Source organism: Danio rerio, chromosome 13 (assembly GCF_049306965.1).
Source record: "Danio rerio strain Tuebingen ecotype United States chromosome 13, GRCz12tu, whole genome shotgun sequence".
Lineage (NCBI taxonomy): Eukaryota > Metazoa > Chordata > Actinopteri > Cypriniformes > Danionidae > Danio > Danio rerio.
The window spans coordinates 4,108,439-4,133,583 of NC_133188.1; the positions used below are offsets into that span (position 1 = coordinate 4,108,439).

General features: G+C 38.3%; 1 protein-coding gene across 7 annotated transcripts in view; it reads left to right on the top strand.

The window, feature by feature from the left end:
* Window positions 1-25,145, top strand: part of dlk2 (delta-like 2 homolog (Drosophila)) — a 46,433-nt gene that overhangs the window by 5,648 nt on the left and 15,640 nt on the right. For 3 of the 7 annotated variants that reach the window (XM_001921677.7, XM_009307075.5, XM_009307076.5), the window contains exons 1-2: window positions 6,804-6,977; window positions 17,600-17,682. In XM_001921677.7, the coding sequence (XP_001921712.2) occupies window positions 17,613-17,682 (70 nt within the window). In that variant the 5' untranslated portion in view covers window positions 6,804-6,977; window positions 17,600-17,612. Of the gene's footprint in view, window positions 1-6,803; window positions 6,978-17,599; window positions 17,683-25,145 lie in introns of those variants that run through there. The other 4 variants (XM_009307072.5, XM_021480711.3, XM_073920530.1 and 1 more) reach the window with 2 other exon arrangements.

Consider the following 25,145-nt stretch of genomic DNA (forward strand, 5'->3'; position numbering starts at 1 on the left):
GGTCGGGTCCCGCGGCTGTACCTTATGTTTGTGTGTGTGTATATGTGTGTGAATGAGAGAGAGCGTGATGCTGTGTGTTGCTTGCTTGGTGCTGTGTGTCTGTGCGTTTATACAGACAGCTTGTCTGGGGAGGGCTTTTTTTCTGGATTGCTTTTGAAAACTGTTGGTTGGGTTTAGGGAAGTGTGTGGGCGATAGTCTATTGGTGCTTTTGAAAACTGTTGGTTGGGTTTTGGGAAGTGTGTGGGCGATAGTCTATCGGTGCGTTTGAAAACTGTTGGTTGGGTTTAGGGACGTGTGTGGGCGATAGTCTATCGGTGCGTTTGAAAACTGTTGGTTGGGTTTTGGGAAGTGTGTGGGCGATAGTCTATCGGTGCTTTTGAAAACTGTTGGTTGGGTTTTGGGAAGTGTGTGGGCGATAGTCTATCGGTGCGTTTGAAAACTGTTGGTTGGGTTTAGGGACGTGTGTGGGCGATAGTCTATCGGTGCGTTTGAAAACTGTTGGTTGGGTTTTGGGAAGTGTGTGGGCGATAGTCTATCGGTGCTTTTGAAAACTGTTGGTTGGGTTTTGGGAAGTGTGTGGGCGATAGTCTATCGGTGCGTTTGAAAACTGTTGGTTGGGTTTTGGGAAGTGTGTGGGCGATAGTCTATCGGTGCTTTTAAAAACTGTTGGTTGGGTTTTGGGAAGTGTGTGGGCAATAGTCTATTGGTGCTTTTGAAAACTGTTGGTTGGGTTTTGGGAAGTGTGTGGGCGATAGTCTATCGGTGCGTTTGAAAACTGTTGGTTGGGTTTTGGGAAGTGTGTGGGCGATAGTCTATCGGTGCTTTTGAAAACTGTTGGTTGGGTTTTGGGAAGTGTGTGGGCGATAGTCTATCGGTGCTTTTAAAAACTGTTGGTTGGGTTTTGGGAAGTGTGTGGGCAATAGTCTATCAGTGCGTTTGAAAACTGTTGGTTGGGTTTTGGGAAGTGTGTGGGCGATATTCTATCGGTGCTTTTGAAAACTGTTGGTTGGGTTTAGGGACGTGTGTGGGCGATAGTCTATTGGTGCTTTTGAAAACTGTTGGTTGGGTTTTGGGAAGTGTGTGGGCGATAGTCTATCGGTGCTTTTGAAAACTGTTGGTTGGGTTTTGGGAAGTGTGTGGGCAATAGTCTATCGGTGCTTTTGAAAACTGTTGGTTGGGTTTAGGGAAGTGTGTGGGCGATAGTCTATCGGTGCTTTTGAAAACTGTTGGTTGTGTTTAGGGAAGGTGGAGGGTGGGTCAGTTGATTGGTCAGTCGACAGCGGCCTCTGGTGGCGAGAGAAATTTAAGATCTAAAAAAGGTGTACACAGCAGCCTCTAGTGGATTCACAACAATAAAAACTGCAAAAAAAAAAAAAAAAAAGTACCTACTGGGACATATTTTTCGCTCTCCAAAAATATATATAGGGGTACTTTTTCAGAATGAGTCTGGGTTGGAAAAAAGAATCATTATGATTTCAACTGTATATATTATACAAACTGACCAGTATTATGTGTAATTATCCCATTGTAATGAACTATAATACAGTTCTGAAAATGAAAGGAGAAGAGCTACAACTACGACTGCTTAGCTGGAGATTACGTTCTTTTACAAAACAAATACCGTGACTATCAAAGTTCCTGTGTTTCCCTGGAAAACCCAAGAAAAAGTACAGATTGTATTTCTGATGTAATTTACTTTGGCAGAGGGAGAAGGTGTGTTGTTTTCTTGTAAATGGAAATTTTATATTAAGATGAAAACACAACAAGCGAAGCGGAAAAGCCTGAACAACAACTAGACCACAAATCGGGAGGGGCAGGATGGGTAAAGCTTCTGGGAAATAATTAGCATGAGCAGACCTGAAATCTTGAACTATGATTCTGTTTTTAATGCTATTACTAATTACGTATATATATTATATATGTGGCTTCATATTCACATTTCTATATACTTATATACTACCTAGATATTCCCATTTACTATACCATGGTGAAAGCTAAATAAATACATAAAAATACTTTTTTTTTTGAGTTTGAAAGATTCATTCATTCATTCATTTTCTTGTCGGCTTAGTCCCTTTATTAATCCGGGGTCGCCACAGCGGAATGAACCGCCAACTTATCCAGCTCGTTTTTACGCAGCGGATACCCTTCCAGCCACAACCCATCTCTGGGAAACATCCACACACACACACACTCATACACTACGGACAATCTTAGCCTACCTAATTCACCTGTACCGCATGTCTTTGAACTGAGGGGGAAACCAGAGCATCCGGAGGAAACCCACGCGAACTCAGGGAGAACATGCAAACTCCACACAGAAACGCCAACTGAGCCGAGGTTCGAAACAGCGACCTTCTTGCTGTGAGGTGACAGCACTACCTACTGCGTCGCCAGTTTGAAAGATATTTTACAAATAAAGCTTCATTTCTTCACTAACTTCCATATTGATATACACTTACTGGCCATTTTATTAGGTAAACCTTACTAGTATCAGGTTGGACATACGTTTGCTTTAGAACTGCCTTAATCCTTTGTGGCATAGATTCAACAAGGAACTAGAAATATTCCTAGACTTTGTTCCATACCGACATGATAGCATCAGGCAGTTGCTGCAGATTTGTTAATTGCAGATCCATGATGCCAATCTCCCATTCCACCACATCCCAAAGGTGCTCTATTGGTTTGAGCTCTGGTGACTGTGGAGGCCATTTGAGTACAGTGAACTCATTGTCATGTTCAAGAAACCAGTCTGAGAGGATTCGCGCTTTATGACATGGCGCGTTATCCTGCTGGAAGTAGCCATCAGAAGATGAGTACACTGTGGTCATTGAGGCATAGTTAGCAACAATACTCAGGTAGGCTGTGGCATTGACACGATGCTCAATTGGTACTTATGAAAGTGTGCCAAGAAAATATCCCCCACACCATTACACCACCACCACCAGCCTGAACCGGTGATACAAGGCATGGATGGATCTATGTTTTCATGTTGTTGACACCAAATTAGGGTTGCCACCCGTCCCTTGAAATACGTAATCGTCCCGTATTTGAGAATGAAATTGCGCCTCCCGTTTTAAATCAATACGGGACGGGTTTTTTCTCGTATTTTCATAATTCTTTAAAAGTAGCTTTTCATGCAAATCATCCGACACGCATTTACTGAACATGCCTGATGTCCTACTTTTGATTGGGTAATACTTGATGTCATCGTTAGTTTGATTGGTCTTTGTCCAGTGAGGAGGGCGGGTCTTCTAAGCAGAGTCTGTCAAGTCTGGACAGAGATTAATGGCAGATGCTTCTCCAGGGAACCCTCAGCGTCTTAAAGTTTCACAGTTTAAACGCAATCGACTGCAAAAGTACCGCAGAGAGTGGGAGGAAACAGATACCCGGCTGCAGAGTTATAGGAATTATTATTAAGCTACTGCACGATTTGTCGGAGAGCGTTCTCTGTGGCCCATGGGGTCTGTGGGACAACACGCCTCTGGAGAGCAGCATTCCCGCAATGACAGAGCTCGCAAAAATCAAAGCAGTCAAACTGTTCAGACATGGTAATGACAGTGACCCAGTCTGTTAAAATCTAGCTGGAGTCTTTTTTTGTTGTTGTTGTAATTAACTGTTTTCTACATGAAATAAAGAACAGTCTGTGAAAATAATAATAATAATAATAATAATAATAATAGTAATAATTATTATAATTATTACAACATAATGCCCATGTAAAGAAAATGAAGTAGTAAATTGCAACTTTTCATATTTTAAAATTAGAAATAGGCTATATGGGGGGGGGGGGGGGATCACAAGTTTTTGTGTATCACAAGTGGTAACCCTACACCAAATTCTGAACCTACCATCCGAATGTTGATGCAAAAATCGAGACTCCTCAGACCAGGCAACGTTTCTCCAATCTTCTATTGTCCAATTTTGGTGATCCTGTGTGAACTGTAGCCTCAGTTTCCTGTTCTTAGCTGACAGAAATGGCACCCGGTGTGGTCTTCTGCTGCTGTAGCCCATCCGCCTCAAGGTTGGATGTGTTGCATGTTCAGAGATGCTTTCTGTCACCATTCTGTAATCAACTTCTCTCTGCATCGCAAATCTGCCAAGGTACATGATTTGCTTCTCTACAAACTGGCAACAGCTGGAAAGCCATCTTTAAGGAGGTAAGCACAAAACGGCCTCATACTGCCCCGTAGCGTTCTTTTAAAGACTAAATGCAGTCATACGTACCTCTGGCTACATAATTTGTGATCTCCAGAAACGTATATAGGGCTACGTTTTCAGAATGAGCCTATGTTGGTAAAGAGTGCAGTACAGTCCATTCAGTCTCACAAATTGTTATTTTTACACTATACAAACTTGCTACACATGTTTACTGAATGGCTGTATGACGTCGCTAGAAAAAAAAAAAGTTGTAGTAACCTTACGATACATGCTAAAACAGATCAGCATGTGATATTCAATGAATGTCCTTAATTTTCACAATTGCCATAATTGTGGAGGCTGCAGTGGATAATGATGGAGAAAGCCCTCGTGACAGAGCAGCAGATTTGAACAGCCTAATTACCGTACTGCCCTTTTCAGCACAAACATCATAATCAGGCCGCAGCAGGACAGACATACAAATGTGTGCTTAAAACCCAGAAGCTGAATGGCTGCAGTAATGGGCAGGCCATTATCTCAATATAAACACGCGGCGAGCAACCAAAACAAATGAGCTTTGAGTGCTTTCCTATTCAACTACTCTACAGGATAAGCCCTCAGGAGCCCGATAAACCCGTCTACCCATTTTTGATAGTAGTGATTCAGCTTGCCAAAGAGAAAAGACAGTCGCTACACGTCTGCCTTACACACACCCTCATTTAAAGTGATATGTTTATATGGAAGTGGTGAGTGCGAGTGTGCGCATTTAGCTGAAGGCTGTTGTTTGAAGTTTGTTGTGAAATTTCGGAAATATTTCCCAAGTGGTGTTTAATGGAGCAAGGAATTTGCAAAGTGTTTCCTATAATATGTTTTCTTCTGGAAAAGTCTTACTTGTTTTCATTTGGCCTGGAATTAAACCTTTTAAGGAATCTGAACTGGCCTCAGAACAAACCATTTTTGTCCAACAACTTGCCTGATTAACCCAGTAAATCTAATTAACCCAGTTAAGCCTTTAATTTGCTCTTTAGGCTAAATGCTAGCTTGAGTTGACCACGACGACAGAGTTCGAGTCTGGAGAAGAACGGTTCCAGAAACCAGGTAGCAGAAAAACAAAAGCCAAAAAATAAAATAAACAAGTAAAAAACACGGTGGCAGCATGGTGGCGCAGTGTGTAGCACGATCGTCTCACAGCAAGAAAGTCGCTGGTTCGAGCCCCAGCTGGGTCAGTTGGCATTTCTGTGTGGAGTTTGCATGTTCTCCCAGTGTTCGTGTTGGTTTCCTCCAGGTGGTTTCCCCCACAGTCCAAAGACATGCGCTATTTGTGAATCGAATAAACTAAATTGGCCGTAGTGTATGTGTGTGAATGCAAGAGTGTATGGGTGTTTCCCAAAGATTGGAAGGCATCCGCTGCGTTAAACATATTTTGGATAAGTTGGCGGTTCATTCCGCTGTGTCGACCCCTGATTAATGAAGGGGCTAAGCTAAAAAGCAAATGAAGAAATGAATAACAGGGTGAGAATGTGGTAAAATCTGAAAATGTGGTACAAATCAGGCGAGCACTTTTCTTTTTCTGAGTTTTGTTTTTCAAAACTTTGTCGGTTAATTTAGGGAAGGGGGTGATCGGGTCAATTAGTGCTTTTGAAAACACTATCGGTTGGGTTTAGGGAAGGAGGTGGGTGGGGGGGTCTTTAGGTCGGTCGGTTAGTCAGTCAGTCAGTCGACAGCGGCCTCTGGTGGTTTTACATGAGCACTCGTTAGAGAAATTTGAGATCTCAAAAATCATACACAGCGGATTTGTGAAAATAAAAACTGCTAATTAATGTACATCCTGGGATGTATTTGGCACTCTCCAGAAATGTATACAGGGCTGCGTTTTCATAATGAGCCTAGATTGCAACATAATCCCTTTAGACTGTGCCCACACAGATCGATTAAGTTAACTTAATTGTTTTTACCAATTTAAGTTGACTGAACATGAAACATTGTTTGTCCCAAAAAAAAAAAACTCAAGTATTGTGTTGATTAGGCTGACTTTTACTAAATAAGTCATTTAAACAAGCAGGAAAAATCATTTTTGGAGAGCGGGAGGGCTAATAATTTAGACTTGAGCTGCGTGTGTGAGTGCGGTCTCCCATCGCAGTGTAGCGCAGACATGTAGATGCCTGTTTCCCGAATGCTCCGCAGGCCTGATATTGTTGAGATAATCTGCTGAAAACTGATCCTCTCCACACTATCGCCTGCAGAGGAACGTGTGGGCACATCAGCCCCCAACATCAGGAGCCTTGTCTGTCGCTACAGCAACAGCTATTACGGCTACAGCATTCGCCCGGGTTTCTGCCAGACCGCAGTTCTGATAGACTGTAAACAAGCCGGCACACTGTCCTCTTTATCAGTCCTGTCCATCAGTGCCGAAGAATGTTTACATGGACGGTATGAAACAACAAGAATCTCCATGCTCTGTTGAAACTACCCCCGAAATAAAAAAAGAAAAGAAAAGTGGGATGATAAAAGAAAGCATGAGGCGTCTATACTGTACTATGGTTGTTCTAAAAGATGCCTGTCTCTTTAAGAGCCAGTCCTTGGGCAGGTTGGCTTGTTGAGTGGGGAGGTGGAACCTTGTCTGCTTCTACAAACAAGCATTTCTATCAACAAAACGTGTCTCACTAGCGGGCTGAGCTTGAGTGTGTGCGCACATATACACACTGGGGCTGCGTGCTGAAGTTGATTCTATGTTTTACACCTCTATATTTGACTTCCTCATGTACTGTATGTGAGTTTCATCAGCACCTGAGGTTTGCAACACTCTTCCAACTGCTCAGGTGTGTCACTTCTATTTGTAAGTACATCTATACTTTTTTTAAAATTTATTATTGAATGGTGGAGACTTGTTTTGGTGGTGTTTGTAAAGCGTGATCATGCAATATCTTTTGAGCTCTTATAATTTATAGAGGTGTTTATTTCAAATGCTACATACACTAAAAGACTTTCATAAATACATTCTGGGTAAGCACAGGCACATATAATACAGGCACATATAATCGGATTTGTTAACGCAATGGCAGGAAGGTGTTTGTGTTCACACATCATCCGAGATGGAAATGGTGCATGAATATACTGTAGCTTCACTGAGGTGTAGATGCTGGTTAAAGGAAGCGTGTGTGTATTAAGATTTCTGGGTTACACTGTACAATAGGTTTCATTAGTTAATGCATTTACTAACATGAACTAATCATGAACAACACATGTACAGCATTTATTAATCATAATTGAACATTTACTAATGCATTATTAACATTTAAGTCCATGCTTGTTAACATTAGTTAATGCACTATGAGTTAACATGAACTAACAATGAACTACTGTATTTTCATTAACTAACGTTTATTAACATGAACAAATACAGTAGTGAATGTATTGTTCATTGTTTGTTCATGTTAGTAAATGCATTACTTAACATTAATAACCCTTATTGTAAAGTGTGACCGTATAATGTAAAAATAAAATACAAAATACATATAATACAATGTAAAATAATACAAACTTGCAGTTTAAATACTCTTTTTTACTAAGGTTTTATTAGTTATTATTAGATAATGTGTTCACTAACATAATGCATTAATTACAGCAGTCATATCTTTCGATGTTAGTTAATGAAAATAAAGTTGTTCACTGTTAGTTCTTGTTGATTCACAGTGCATGATGCATAAGTAAATGATTAATACATGTGGTCACTTTATTTTGATGGTCTGTTTGGTGAATTTAAGTTAGATTGCATCTACATGCCAACTAATTCTCATTATATTATACTGTTAGTAGACTGTTAGGTTAGGGTTACTGTAAGTTGACATGTACTTGCAAAGTGTCTTATAGTCAGTTAAATGTAGAGGTGTAAAGAGTACCTGAAAACCATACTTGAGTAAAAGTACAGATACCTTACTGTAACAATTACTCCATTACAAGTTACAAGTCACAAATTCCAATAAGACTTGGGTAAAAGTATTAAAGGAACCGATTTTAAAAGAACTTAAGTATTTTACTCATACTGAATGTAGGCTCAAAGAACACCAAGAAAGGTTTGATTTCTTAATGTAGAAATTAAATTGAACACCTCAAAGTTTCAAAATGGCAGAACAAAACAGATAAAAAAAAACAGAACAAAAAGTCTCAAACTCAAATGTTTAAAAAAGGCAGAAACAATTTTTCAAAAATTAAATGTAAATGTAAATGTAATGTGTATTTATATAGCGCATTTATTGTGTATGGCCATACACCCAAAGCGCTTCACAATCATGAGGGGTCTCTCCACACCACCACCAGTGTGCAGCATCCACTTGGATGATGCGACGGCAGCCACAGGACAACGGCACCAGTGTGCTCACTACACACCAGCTATAGGTGGAGTGGAGAGACAGTGATCAGGGCCAATTCGGTGGAAGGGGATGATTGGGAGGCCATGACCGTAAGGGCCGATAGAGGGACTTTGGCCAGGACACCAGGGTTACACCCCTGCTCTTTCATGAGAAGTGCCATGGGATTTTTAATGACCGCAGAGAGTCAGGACCTCGGTTTAACGTCTCATCCGAAAGACGGCGCCCACTGACAGTATAGTGTCCCCTTCACGTTTACTGGGGCATTAGGACTCACACAGACCATGGGTTGAGCGCCCCCTGCTGGCCCCACTAACACCCCTTCCAACAGCAACCTACTAAAATTAAAAACTAAAAACTAAAATTAACAGCAAAAGAAAATCAGAGCTTACTCTCACGTGATTCACCTCTCAGTCGTAAAATGGGGGGGGGGGGGGGTTTAATTAATTAATTTTCGATTAGGATGTTTTCGCTGTATTAAATTTAAACAAAGAGCAGCAGTGTTATTTTTCAACTCTGTAAAGTACATATAAATTCAATGAAAAATACATCACAAATAGTCATGTTATGTCGCAGTGGTTTTTGCCATGTCAGTAACTGTATTAACTGTTTTCACATCAAATTAACATTAAATAGATTCCTACTTCAATGTGTTTTCTCAAATTTGATGATAAATTCTTAAAAGCACTTATTTTCGTGGTTCGTGGCAAACAAAGTAGACACTGTAGACACATGTTGCTAATTAAACACCTGGGCTGCGTCCGAAACCGCCTACTACTCAGTAGGTACTGCATTTGAATTTAAACGTACTACTCGGCCATTAAAAAGTATGTTCTATACAGTATGAACGTGAAAAGTATGAATGGAATTCGGATGTATTACATCCGCCATTTTGTCATGGTCACGTGACCTACCTGCGTCAGTTGCGTTGCCTCACTTCTATTCATGAATTCTCTCATCATGGGGCATCATGGGATAGCGCAGCGTGCATGGGCTGCGCACTTCAGAATCTCGCCGGAAGTAGTAAGTCATCCGGGTACTTCTCGCCTACTGATTTTCGAATTCTATGAATTCGGACATACTACTCGGCTCGCATACTGATTTTAGCGTACTATATAGTATGGAAGTATTCGGTTTCGGACGCAGCTCTGGTATTAGGCAAGCTGCTATTTCACATTCACGTGATTTAGCTCATAAATAGCATACAGTACCTTCAGCACCCTTCAGATGGTGATGTCACCTCGTCCGCACAACAAATTAGCCGTGGTAGATAAAGATGCCGACTTGTCGCGCACAATCACAATGTAACGAGTAACAATAAGCGTCCATTTAAATGTAGTGGAGTAGAGAGTACATACATTCAATCAAAAATGTAGTGAAGTAGAGAGTAAAAGTTATATTTAGAAAAGTTATATTAATTATATTATATTAAGTTATATTAATAAAGTTATAAACTTATATTTTTAATACTCAGTACAAGTACAAGTAGCCAACAAAATGTAAATTAAAAGGTAAATTATCGAAGTCCATTTACTTATGTACATTACACCACTGGTTAAAGGTCATTTAAAGAGCAGTATCAACAGATATTAAGCAGACAATCTACTAAATGGACCATCAAAATACCATAAATGCTGTAGAATTATTGTTTAAGTATCTTAATAAACAACTAATCAAACCTTATTTTAGCGTGACCGATTTTTGTTGAGTATTTTGTGATCTTGAAGTCTGCAATGTACTCTCTGACTAATAATTTATAGTTTAAAACCTTTTCAAGTGTTTCATTTCATGTTTTCATGTTTCATCTTTGAAGTTTTTCATTTTCTATTGCATGCATGTGCATATATTGTTATAAAAACCCATTAATTAGAAGTTTCTGTATTTCGTGACTCATGTTATTTTGTTTCTTAGTTTATCCGTGGGAGTTTTTTTTCCTTCATGCTTTTTAGATGCTGAAACGTAGTTAAAAAGTGACTTTTATCAATGTTTTTAATACTTTGAAATGATTTGCTGTCTACACTGGTGTTGTAAATTATGGTACACGATCCTAAATGAAACGCAAATGTTTGGTTGAGAATGTGGGAATAGAAAATAAATATTAACCAAGTATAAAATAAGGCGGTTCATTCCGCTGTGGCTGTGGCGACCCTTGATAAATAAAAGGACTAAGCCGAAGGAAAATGAAGGCAGAATGAAAGAAGATGGAATTAAGGCAGAAAATCGTGATGGAGAATCTTTTTTTTTCCAAAACACATTTCTGCCGCTGCCGTTTTTAAAACAGTTGAGCATTTTGCATCCTGAATAGTTTGATTGACTGTGACGCATGGCCTCGTGTGGTTTGTTGCTTTAATTAACATCAATCGGCAAGAGAAACACCTTGTTTATCAGAGGAACACAGTGGTCACACCTTGGTTGTTGTCAGATGCCTTTGCCTATTTAGTCGTGCTATTTTAGTAGATGTCGAAGTGACAGGTTATGCTAATAACAGCTTTAACAAAAATACAAAAAAAGCAGAAATATTATTTCGAAAAGAATAGGGGAATACAAATGCTGAATATGATGCCTATTTAATGAAATGAGCATCAATTTTGGTATTATTTACAATGCAAAGGATTTTATTTTAGTTCAACATCATTTATAGTTGAAGGCAATACTAATATACAGTGGTTATTAATTAATGTATTATTCTACCGTTGACTATTAGCTGTGATTCTGTAAAATTTGTATACTTTTTAAAATATTTCGACACATTTTTGAACATTTTAGTATCAATAACTCATTTTTTTGACTGTTTTATATATTACTAGTAATTTTTCAAGATGCAAGTATTCAGGTTAAAGTACTTTTTAAAGGTTAATTAGGTTAACTAGGTAAGTCAGGTTAGTTACTGGGCAACAGTAGTTTGTTCTGTAACCAATAAAAAATAAATATTATATATATATATATATATATATATATACAATAGAAAATTATGGGTTCCACATGATCCCTTTATCTGGTCCCGATGCAAATCAATTAAGTTAAAGGTGCTGTATGTAAGTTTTTGACTCTTCTAAAGCATAAAACTACCATAATATGTTTGCAGATATTTAAGAAACATGCTAGGTAGACATACTTGTTTATATGAAAAACAATGCTGAAGTCAGATGTTCTGCTTTAAAAATGTGTGTGTTACATGCTGGAACATCTGTCTTTGTTTTGGTCACTTTAACCCGCCCACTGTCAGTTTATCCAATTATATTTCAGCACCCCTGTTGCCTTGGTGGAAAACAGGGTCTTTCATTAATTCAGTCAGAAAGGCTCTCAAAGCATGCGTCTGTGACTGAAATGCAACCTCCGGTGGAAAGTAACAGCCTCTGAAATCAGACGCAGATTCAGAGTTCCACATGAGGTTATTATTTAGCAAACAATATAAATATTATGAACGCAAACATTAGGTGAGCAGGCTACATTGTAAACTCGTGTCCTAACAACACGCTACATGACCAGATTTGCAGTGATGAGCAATTGGGCTGTTTGCAGCAAATGAAACACGACAGAAATGTAAATACAGCCATTCAGAAGCACAGAATAGTGCACTCACTGCACTCCAACGAAATGATAAGGTTTTTAGTCTATTTAATACATATTAAACCTCTTTAACATTACTAAATATAGATGTTGAATCACTGATGTGTGTTTACTTGCACTGAGTCTCAGTTTGTAAAGCTCCATTTCAAATAGTTTATTTTATTGTCAAGATCTGAGGTGAACTGCTGAAGATCTGCTGCTGCACGACTCGGGCGCAAACGGCGCGCGCTCCCGAGAGGCGCCCGAGGCGCGAAAAAGCACGCACAGCGGCCTTTTGCGGATCCGCGAAAACAAAAACCGCTGGAATACGTACCTCCAGGGACATAAATCACGGTCCGCAGAAACGTCCGCAGGGCTACGTTTCCACAATGAGCCCGGGTTGCACATTTCAGTAGTTCAGTGCTTTCTCCCTGCATCATTAAATTGTTATTACACATAACTCATTTTTTTAGATGTTTGTATTTTTATGTTTGTATTGTTTGGGTTTTTACTGAAATCAGATTCAGTTCCATGTCAACAGCTCCTTTAGAAATATTATTCCCAGGAAAAAATACGACGTGTTCAATACTTTTCCCCCTGCTGTAAAAGCGGTTGTGATTTTTCAGCGTGCCTTCAACAGTAAGACCACATCTATATCTGTATCTATAATATATGTGAAAAATGGACCATAATGACATGTCCATGATGTCCAATGTGTCAGAAGGCGTAAAAAGGTTTCTGACTGTATTTTTCCCATCCGATGTGACACCTATTAATTAAACACAGTTGGAAATAGCACCTTCCATAATCACAGAGGAAATGAAGTAATGTTCAAATTTAGCTTTCTCTGGCAGGTGTCTGCACAGGAGACCGGCCAGAGAGCACAGAGCGATAATTGACACACAATCTTTAGCTATAGATGAAAAGAGGAAGTGGACCTTCTGTATTCTCAGCTTTCACATTCAAAGCATTTCCCAAATTCATTCCCATTCGTGGTTGTAAGAGCAGTCTGGTAATCTACAAACAGAAAACAGAAACGTTTGTAAATATATATTTTTTAAAGTACAATGTTTGAGGCAGCACATTGCAATATAAACAGATGGACAAAACACGCATGAATTCAATTTCACAGTTCACTGGTATTTTTACCTTTATTTATATTCAAAAAACAACCCAAGCTCAGTCTGAAAACGTAGTCCTGCAGACGTTTCTGGAGACCGCGATTTACGTAGCCGGAGGTACGCATTTAGTTTTTTCAAGCAATTGCTACTGGGCGGTGTGACGCCGCTCCTCTTCGCGCTTGCTGGCTGACGGCTCACCTCCGTGTATAGGGCTTTCCCGTCGCAACCAGTTTGTCCGGTTAGCTCGTCATGTACATCAATGGAGCGGAGACCCGGAGGTGAGCAGACCGCGACGACCAGGTTCGAGTGCGGGGAAGAGCGGTTCCAGAAATCAGGTAAGACAAAAACAGAATCCAAAAAATAAAGTGAACGAGTTCATAACAGGGCGAGAATGTGGTGGAATCCAAAAATGTGGTTAAAATCAGACGAGGGCTTTTCTTTTTCTGGACGACTTTTGTAAATCGTTGCTTGGGTTTAGGGAAGGAGAAGGAGGAGGGTGGGTCGGCCAATTCAATCATTCAGTCAGTCGGACAGACGGTCACTCGACAGCGGCCTCCGGCGGCTTTATGCGAGAACAGTGAGGACGACGCAAACTCACGAGGGGCCTCTCGCAAGCTTACGCCGTTCACGCCCGCGCTGTTCTCGCGTAAACGCTGTTGAGTGACCGTCTGTCTGCGGATTCGCGAAAACAAAAACTGCACAAATACGTACCTCCTGGGACGTATTTCACGGCCTCCAGAAATGTCCGCAGGGCTACATTTCCAGAATGAGCCTGGGTTGTTAAAAAAGCATGCCTTAACCAGAGGTGGGTAGAGTATCCAAAATCTATACTCAAGTAAAAGTACTTGCAGAAATTTTTACTCAAGTAAAAGTAACAATCTTAAAAGTTACTCGAGTAAGAGTAAAAAAAAAATACATATACAGTTGAAGTCAGAATTATTAGCCCCCCTGACTTATTAGCGCCCCTGTTTATTTTTTTCCCCAATTTCTGTTTAATGGAGGGAAGATTGTTTCAGCACATTTCTAAGCAGGGTAGTTTTAGAAACCTATTTCTAACACCTGATTTATTTCATCTTTGTCATGATGACAGTAAATAATATTTTACTTGATATTTTTTAAGACACTTCTATACAGCTTAAAGTGACATTTAAAGGCTTAACTAGGTTAAATAGGTTAACTAGACAGGTTAGAGTAGTTAGGCAAGTTATTCTATAATGATGGTTTGTTCTGTAGACTATCAAAAAAAAAAAAAAATAGCTTAAAGGGGCTAATAATTTTGTCCCAAAATTGGTTTTAAAAAAATTAAAAACCGCTTTTATTCTAGCCGAAATAAAACAAATAAGACTTTCTCCAGAAGAAAAAACATTATCAGACATACTGTGAAAATTTCATTGCACTGTTAAACATCATATGGGAAATATAAAAAAAAAAAGAAAAAAGGGGGGCTAATAATAGACTTCAACTGTTCATATACCTATATATATAATCACTCAACAGGTAAAACAACAGAAGCTTTCTGCTGTTGGTTTGTGGACAGTCATGGCTAAGACAAAAGAGCTCGGTCAGGACCTGTGGCTGCGCATTGTGGTTGCTCATAAGTCACAGATGGGCTTTAAGACCATAGCTAAATGTTACATATAGCACCCTTTATTGGATTTGTCATCTGAAAGAGTATTTTAATAGGGCTGAGTCACTTTTTTATCAGGGGGTTGCCACAGCAGAATAAACCGCCAACCATTCCAGCAAATGTTTTACGCATATGTTCCAGTGGCAACCCAGTACTGGGAAACACCCATACACTCTCACATTCATACAAACACTCGCACACTACAGCGTATTTAGTTTATTTAATTCACCTATAGCGCATGCGTTTGGACTGTGGGGGGAAACCGGAGAACCCGGAGGAAACCAAACACGGGGAGAACATGCAAACTCCACACAGAAATGCCAAATGGCCCAGCTGGGACTTGAACTATTCACTTTCCTGCTGTGGGGCGACAGTACTAACCACAGAGCCACCACGCCGCCTCGATACTATAAAACGTCCTTTATTAATCCATTACATGCGTGTTAATCTCAGACATCACCGCTGAAGGAGGTGTGGATTGTAGCAGACAAACAGACACGACACAGCAGCGGCTCCTTCTGTCAGCGCTCAACAAATCTCAAACACTGCATAAACTGACTAACAAGGCGGGAAAGCAGCGGCGTGGTTTTGTTGTAAATGTCCACAATAAAACATTCATGCCGCACTTTTAATTATTAAGCATTAGGATGAATTATTAAGCGTGTCTTCATGGTCAGGTGTTGCCGTGTTTGATGTTCAGGGAGTGAAAGCGCTTCACGCTGGGCTTTTGTGACTCATGTTTGAGGTTTTGGGTGTTATGATTGGCCAACACCCAACCATCCCTTGTTTTGAGTGCTTGATCTCTTCATACAGACACTAGGTATATACTGTACAGCTCAAGTCAGAATTATTATCCCTCCTGAATATTGTTTTCCCTAATTTCTGTTTAACGGAGAGAAGATGTTTTTTTCAGCACATTTCTAAACATAATAATTTAATAACTTATTTCTAATCACTGCTTTATTTTATCTTTGCCATCATGACAGTCAATAATATTTGACTAGATATTCTTCAAGATACTAGTCATCAGCTTAAAGTGACATTTAAAGGCTTAACTAGGTTAATTAGGCAAAAAGGGAAATTAGTTAAGTCATTATATAACTGTGGCTTGTTCTGGAGACAATCGGAAACAAATATTGCTAAAGGGGCTAATAATTTTGACCTTAAAATTATTTTATTTTTTAAATTGAAAACTGCTTTTATTCTAGCCGAAATAAAACAAATAAGACCTTTTACAAAAGAAATAATATTATAGGAAATACTGTGAAAAATTCCTTGCTCTGTTAAACATCAGTTGGGAATTGTATGAAAAAAAAAAATATCACAGGAGGGCTAATGATTTTGCACTATATATAGTGCTGTCAAAATTAGTGCGCTAGCGCATGCGATTAATTTGAAATATTTAACGCCTAAAAAAATTAACGCAATTAATGCAATTGCAGGTTTTTTTTATTCATTTACATCCTGTTGTGGTCGACGTGTGTTTAACGTGCAAAGAAATATGGATAAGACCAAGGAAGCACTTTTTGAAGGCAAGTTTCAGTATAAAACAATTAATGTCGTATCACCAGACTCTCCAGCGTTTCCTCCAGAGTTTCATGCAATTTCGCATTTCACACACACACACATATACACACACACACACACACACACACACACACACACACACACACACACACACACACACACACACACACACGTTTGTTTTTGTGAAAAGTGGGGACATTGCATAGGTTTCCATTCATTTTATACTGTCCATGTATATTGTATTGCCCTCACCCCACCCTACCCCTAAACCCAACCATCACAGGAGACTGTGTGCAGCTTTACTCTCTGATTAAACTCATTCTGTAGGATTTGTAAGCATTTTGAGAAATGAGGACGTCACCAATGTCCTTATATTTCACCTCCTTTTTGTAATACCTGTGTCATACCCATGACATTATAAAGATTTGTGTCCTAATATGTCACAAAAACACGTACACACACACACACACACAGCCAGAGCGACTCCCTTGAGATTCAACTTGCATGATCGCATTCATCAAATTTGCTTAAACTAAGAGTTCTAAAGTATGACTGTATTTCACGAGGATTCTGACAGAACAACGTGAAGCAGACACTTCCGTTTAAGGGGAAAACACATCAAACTTAATAAAACACTGGAGGGCACGTGCTGAAAGGCAGAGGAATGCGCTGTCTGAGAGCTTGCGACATCATCTGGCATTTTCTGAGTACATTTACATGGACACCAGTACTCTGCTTTTAATATGATTAAGATAATACTCTTATTAAGAGTCTACCAAGTAAGCAGTGATTTTTGATTACCTTAAAGGACCACCGAGTCACGAAATGCAGAGGTTTTTATTTCCGTTCGGGATGTGTTATCAAATTCCCTTAAAACAGAAGTCGAAATTTTTAAAATTAAACATCTGAAATTGCATGAAATTCTGGAGGAAACGCTGGAGAGTCTGGTGATACGACATTAATTGTTTTATACTGAATCTTGCCTCCAAAAAGTGCTTCCTTGGTCTTATCCATATTTCTTTGCACTTTGAACACACGTCAACCACAACAGGAAATAAAAAAAAACTGCAACTGCGATAATTTTTTTTAATGCATTAAATATTTCAAATTAATTAACGCACTAATTTTGACAGCACTAAATATATATATATATATATATATATATATATATATATATATATATATATATATATATATATATAAAATGAAATGTATGTGGAAAGGAAAGTTAATGGTTTCATGGATGTGTTCATTCTGATTGTTTCAGATTATCCTACACCATGAAACTCGCTGTCGTTCTGCTGCTCTGTGGCTGCTGTGTGCTGTTTAAACACAACTGTGAAGCTCAAGGTAAATACGTTTATTTATTATTAAAATGATCACTTTTATTCTGTATATTCTCAAGCATGTGTAAACAGGGTTGGCGGGGTCCATGTCTGGTGTTGGAATATGTTAATGTCATGTTGATCACCAGCGATCGCTGATATATACATGCCTCTTCACCAGGACTTTAATTCTGTCACTTTATGAACTACATATCCCGTCATGCACCTCACACACACCTGTTCCAGAATCACCATTGATTACACACAGCACACAGCTGGGAGCTGATCTAAGACCGATTACAGGGACTATATAGACTGCTCACATTGACACACACATTGCTAAGTCTTGGTGCCCTATCATCTACCTGGCGCAGTAAGGAGCAAGACGTGTATGGCACGATTTGTTGCTATTTTCAAACCAGCGCAACAGTAATTTTTATGTTTTGCACCACGTTGTTTAAATAGCAAATCTATTTGCGCTACTGTGTGGACTCATGGGTGTTCTGGTCTATAAAGTGTCACTTTAAGTTGAATACTAGTATCTTGAAAAATGTGTAGTCAAATATTATATACTGTCATCATGGCAACGATAAAATAAATCAGTTATTAAATGTGTTATTAGAACATCACATTTATAAATGTGTTGAAAAAAATTGTGTTTCTGTTAAAGAGAATTTGGGGAAATAAATATACAGGGAAGCTAATAATTCTGACTTCAACTGTGTATAAAATACAGGCTGTTAATTTCCTCAAGTCATTTCTAGCAGCTGTGCTGCAACAGGATCCCGGTGAGTAGATTACATAAAACTCAGTGTCAGAGGCCTTTGAGGCTTCCTCTGAGGCCGATCCGTCTCTTGAGGATTCAGCTGTGAAATTCCAGTCTGCTAAGAGAATGTGACAAATTTGCGTCTCAGTTGTTGGGTGCACGAGTTTGTGTCTTACACGCGTGTTGGAGGCAAAGGTCAACATCAAGAGTCTTCCTCCACATGTAAATGAGCCTGGAGATCAGGTCGGTTTTGCCCATTGGACCCTTTTCACATTTCTGGGTTTCTCAGTAGCGGAAGTCGTCATAGTTGCACTTTAAAAAAATCCGTAAATTAGCAGTTTTCTGCATTTTGTGATTTATGTTTATATTTTTATGCTTCTGAATTGCATTGTGGGGCCTTCATTGTTTTCAACAACTTTTAACCATTAAAAGTTGGAAAAGAGTGACTTTTATTAACAGTTTTAAGTTAACAGTTTAAGTTTTAAGTTTAAAGTGATATATTGTCTGGGTTGGTGTTGTATATTACGCTACAAAAACCTTGCCAGTACATTTTCGGCCATTTTATAGGTTTCTTTCTCTACACTACCTGACCAAAGTCTTGTCGTCCATCCCAGATGTAAAATCAACACATTATAACTTGTCTTCTATTTTGGAAAAGTGTCAGAAGGTCGATTTTTCTGATGAATCATCTGTTGAACTGCATCACAAGCATCAAAAACTACAGAAGACCTACTGGAACCAGCATGGACCCAAGATTCTCACAGAAATCAGTCATGTTTGGTGAAGGAAAAATCATGGTTTGGGGTTACATTCAGTATGGGGGCGTGCAAGAGATCTGCAGAGTGGATAATCAACATCAACAGCCTGAGTTATCAAGACATTTGTGCTGCTCATTACATTACAAACCACAGGAGAGGGACAATTCTCCAGCAGGATAGCGCTCCTCATACTTCAGCCTCCACATCAAAGCTCCTGAAAGCAAAGAAGGTCAAGATGCTCCAGGATTGGCCAGCCCAGTCATCAGACATGAACATTATTAAGCATGTCTGGGGTAAGATGGAGAAGAAGCCATTAAGGATGAATCCAAAGAATCTTGATGAACTCTGGGAGTCCTGCAAGAACGCTTTCTTTGCCATTCCAGATGACTTTATTAATCAGTGATTTGAGTCATTGCAGAGATGTATGGATGCAGTCCTCCAAGCTCATGATGGAGTCAGACACAATATTCATTCTGTCTCCACTGCAGCATGACTCTATACTGGACATTATTTATGTTAAGTGACAAGACTTGTCTAAGTAAAGTCAGACCTTTCTGTCTTAATTAAAGAATTAAAAATCAAGGCATGATCGTATTTTATTATTTATTAAAATAAGTGTAATCTAGAGGCATTTGCCTTTCATAGAAGCCACTTCTGCTACCAAATGATCAACTAGAAGTCAACTTATTATTTGCTGTTCCTAAAACTTGGATACACGACAAGAATTTTATCCGGTAGCGTATATATTATGTCATATTTTTACTATTAAATACTAAAATGTCAATAAAAGTCACTTTGTAAAACTGTAGAGTTGAATTTTCAACATCAAAAGTGAACAGATCAGAGATGAGGATCCCATAATGTAGTTCACAACCGTAAATAAACCGTAAAGAAAACACAAAATACAGAAACTGTTAATTAACACATATTTTTATAGTGTGCGAAAACTTAGACCGCGATGAATAGGAGAGAACAACAAATCCTTTTTTTACAATCTTATTTGTTGAAATAACAAAAGAAAAACTCCACGATAGTGTTATCAAGACATTCAGAGAAAGAAAAAAAATTGTGTTAGACCGATGACGACAGCCAGAAGAGAACACAACGTCAAATTTACTATCCTGCCCCGTAGACGCTGCATTAGAAACACCGCAGTGGTAATTAATTGTAATTTGATGTAAAGATGATATAATACATAAATAAATACATATTAAAGATCATCATACATAAAAAAAATCTAAATAATAAAAGCTTCCAATGATTTAAGATACTGGTAAATCATGTCATAGCAGTCTTGTGAAAAGGGTCCACATGAGAAAAAAGCCTATTCTGTGCATGTCCAAAAGACAGATTACAGAGCAAATCAGTCAGAGGCTTCCAGCTCCGAGGCTCAAACTTGGAAACAAGCCATCGCAATGCAAAACTGATCCAGACAGACAGACGGAGTGTGTGCCAGTGACGATTGCCACAACGTGAAATCAGAAATGAGAAACAGATCAGTTTCTGGCCTCTGCTCAACACTATCGGTGACTGCTGAACATTATATTGCAGCTTTGATGTGTCATAGTAGTCATGGTGCGCTGGTGTTAAAGGGATAGTTCACCTAAAACAATTATTAGCATTAATTAAAGCAAAAACTGGTAAATCATCTTTTATTTGTCAATAATATGTTCCTGTAAAAATCATTAGTGTGAAAAGGAACAAAAGTTGTTAGTACTGTTCTGCCCTAGCGTTCATTTTATATAGAAAACTCCAGTCAAACATATCGTTAAAGTGGTTTTTTTAGGAAAATAAAGGCTGAAGCATGTATTTCTAATGTGCCTGTGCTTGACTTAAAGCAGAGGTGGGCAAACTACAGCCTGTGGGCCATATGCAGCCCACTGAACACTTTCATCCGGCCCGCGAGGGAGTTTTTAAAATACTGCTTCTGAGTAACGATTTGGTTTCAGAATTAGTAAATTAATGATGCAATACAAGTGAACACCATTTGATGGCAGTATTGTAAGTAGTACAGTTAGGGCAACCAGTAGAATTAGAACACACTCTCTGATATTAAAATGCTGAATGAGTAAAAAAAGAGTCAGGCAAAAAACAATTGACTCTGAATGTCATGGGCCCTATCATACACCCGGCGCAATGTGGCGCAAGGCGCGACGCAATTGTTGTTTGCTAGTTTCAGCTTGGCGCAAGAGTCATTTTGACGTTTTGCACCACGCTGTTTAAGTAGCAAATGCATTAGCGCTCATATGTGCGCCCATAGGCGTTCTGGTCTAAAAAGGAAGGCGTTCTGAGGTGCACTGCTGGCGCGTTGCTATTTTGAGAAACTATAATAGATTTTTTAATAGACCAAAACAAACCCGGTCTAAAGTCCAGAGCAGAGAGCGTTAGTTGTGCGCTTACACACTGCATAATACACACAAGATGTAGAGCAATACGCAAATATCTTTACAGATGAAAAATAATTAAAATATTAATGATATATATATGATATAATAAGGAAATATAATATATATAATAATAGTATAATAATATATATTTATATATATATATATATATATATATATATATATATATATATATATATATATATATATATATACAGATGAAGTCAGAATTATTAGCCCCCTTTTGATTTTTATTTTCTTTTTTAAATATTTCCCAAATGATGTTTAACAGAGCAATGACATTTTTACAGTATGTCTGATAATATTTTTTCTTCTGGAGAAAGTCTTATTTGTTTTATTTCGGCTAGAATAAAAGTAGTTATTAATTTTTTTTAAAACATTTTTGGGACAAAATTATTAGCCCCTTTAAGCTAATTCTTTTTTGGATAGTCTACAGAACAAACCATCATCATACAATAATTTGACTAATTACCTTAACCTGCCTAGTGCACCTTATTACCCTAGTTAAGCCTTTAAATGTCACTTTAAGCTGTATAGAAGTGTCTTGAAAAATTTCAAGTAAAATATTATTTACTGTCATCATGACAAAGACAAAATAAATCTGTTATTAGAAATAAGTTTTTAAAACTATTATGCTTAGAAATGTGCTGAAACAACCTTCCCTCCATTAAACAGAAATTGGGGAAAAAAATAAACAGGGGCGCTAATAATACAGGGGGCTAATAATTCTGACTTCAACTATATATATATATATATATATATATATATATATATATATATATATATAAATATAAAGGATTAAAATATTACAAAACATATTATTTTCTAGCCTACATAAATTTAAAAACCATACATTCATGCCTTCTTCATCTTGGGGGGGTGGGGGGTTCAGTTTATTCATAGCAACTTGCTTTTGCATAATGTTATTGTTATTAGCAGTATTATTTATTATATCAATATTCATATTTGTCAGGACTTTTAGTGACATTTTAGAAGTTTAAAAAAAATAGATTTATAAACAATAATAATGTAAAGAGAAATAAATCTGTAACAAAACAGAAAATGTGCTGGTAGTTTATTACAAGGTGGTTTTCCTGTAGCGTAATATACAACACCAACCAAGACAATATATCACTTTAGCCTATTAAACATGTTCACTTACTCAAACTGTTCAAGGTTAAAATTTGTTAGAAGAAAAATCTGTGTCCCATAATAAATTCAAAAGCAGAAATGAACAGGGAAAGTGGCTCATTTACTGATAAGTTTTTTATTTACGGAATAAAAAAAAGTAAATGAATGTTACAGCTACTGTGGTCAATATTTTTATCCCACCTTATGTAAGAGATTATTCGATTGGCTACAGAGCAAACTGTTGTCCAACGACTTGCTTAATTACCATACCTTACCTAATTAACCCACTTTAAGCTGAATAATAGTATACTGTAAAATATCTAGTAAAATATTTTGAACTGTAGATAAAAGAAATCAGTTTTTAGTAACGAGTTGTTAACCATTGTTGAAATTGACTACCCTTTTGCAATCAAAAAATGTCAATATAGTGAAAGTCAATAGGGCAAAAACAGCCACCAACATAATGAAAGTGTAATAATTGTGCCCTAAGTCTATTGCTGAATTTCTGAAAATTTTAAAGCATTTTCCCAAAATACAGTCGCAATAAGATTTGTCACCAAAAATCATTCCATTAGCTGAAACACAGAGAAAGCTGTGGCCAAATTAAGACTCAGAGTGGATGAAAACATCCCCAACAGCACTCAAAGATTAAAACTATAATGTTTTTTTATGCTCTCTTCACTTGGGAAATACTTGAAAAAGAATTAATTAATAATTTTGTCTCATACAAATAATACACAGTTTGCATGTTGTCCCTATGTTTGCGTGGGTTTCCTCCAGGTGCTCCGGTTTCCCCCACAAGTCCAAAAACATGCACTATAGGTGAATTGGGTAGGCTTAACTCGACCGTTTTGTATGTGTGTGAATGAGTGTGTATGGATGTTTCCCAGTGATGGGCTGCAGCTGGAAGTTGGCGGTTCATTCCGCTGTGGCGACCTCACATTTATAAAGGGACTAAGGCAAAAAGAAAATGAATGAATACAAATAAAATACAGTATGCAATTTGTTTTAATGTTTGTTTCAAAAAATCTAAGTAGATGTATAATTTCATAATATTGCAGCTGACTGGATTGTAATCCGTCCTCGCTTGTCTGTCCTGGCTAAATGTTTTTCTAGCAGTGCAAACGGCTGAGTGGATCCTGAGGCTGAGTGATCCTTGTGGTTCACATGGATCTAGTTACCTCTCCCTCAGCTCCTTCAGACTCCACCTGCTCCCCAGAGACACACACACATGGCCAGTCCGGGGTTAAAACTGAGGGGGAAACCCATACCTGAATGTTTTAATGGCACCAAGGCGCTGAGCTTGGCCACAGGGGTTCTGGAGAGGCAATATAGGATTTCGTGGAAGGAATAAATTTAGCTCACTCTGGTTTTCTCATGCAGTGAACCACTCGCTGCGGGTCTGTTTGAGGTGAACCACAGAGACCAGAGGATGGAGAGAATTACAACACCTGTCGCATTACTAACAACACTACTAAAGCAGAAAATACAGCCATTGAGATCAACTGGAATCATTTACATTGTCGTTTAGCAGATGCTTTTATCCAAAGCGACTTACAAACGAGGACAAGGAAGCAATTTACACAACTATAAGAGCAACAATGAGTAAGTGCTGTAGGCAAGTTTCAGGTATGTAAAGTGTAAGAAGCAAAAACATTAGTATTTTTTTTTCTTTTTGTAGTACAGTTAGCGGTGGAGCCAGAGAGGCAATTGCAGATTAGGAAGTGAAGTATAGACTAAATAGTTGAGAAGACAGTGAGTGACTCTGCCGTTCTGATGCAGTTAGGGAGTTCATTCCACCAACTGGGCAGATTGAATGCGAGAGTTCGGGAAAGTGATTCACAGAACGCAAGTTTCTGGTGGACACATAAATCTGCAGAAGTGAGAGCAGATAAGAAGGAGCAAAGCCAGAAGTTGCTTTGTAAGCAAACATCAGAGCTTTGAATTTGAGGCGAGCAGCAACTGGCAGCCAGTGCAAACGGATGAGCAGCAGAGTGAGATGTGCTCTTTTAGGTTCATTAAAGACCACTCGCGCTGCTGCGTTCTGGAGCAGCTGAAGAGGTTTGATAAAGTTAGCTTTAAACCAAATACAAAAATGATCTTAGACAATGTTTAACTGCCATCATTTATTTCCTTTTGAAATAAGCTGTACATTGAGATGAAGAAAAAATATTTATCTTCTTGTCTAAGTTTGTCCTCTAACAGATCTTAAAACTAGACAGATTGTTTAAACTACTCTGTTCCAATTCACTATGACCATTTATGTGAAGCTGCTTTGACACAATCTACATTGTGAAAGCGCCATACAAATAAAGCTGAATTGAATTAAACTTATAAGGCTGTTATGTTAATTTTGAACAAGTTTTTTTTTTTACTCAACTTCACAAGGCTAAAAGTGCCCATAGTTGAAGAATGGCCCTTATATTAA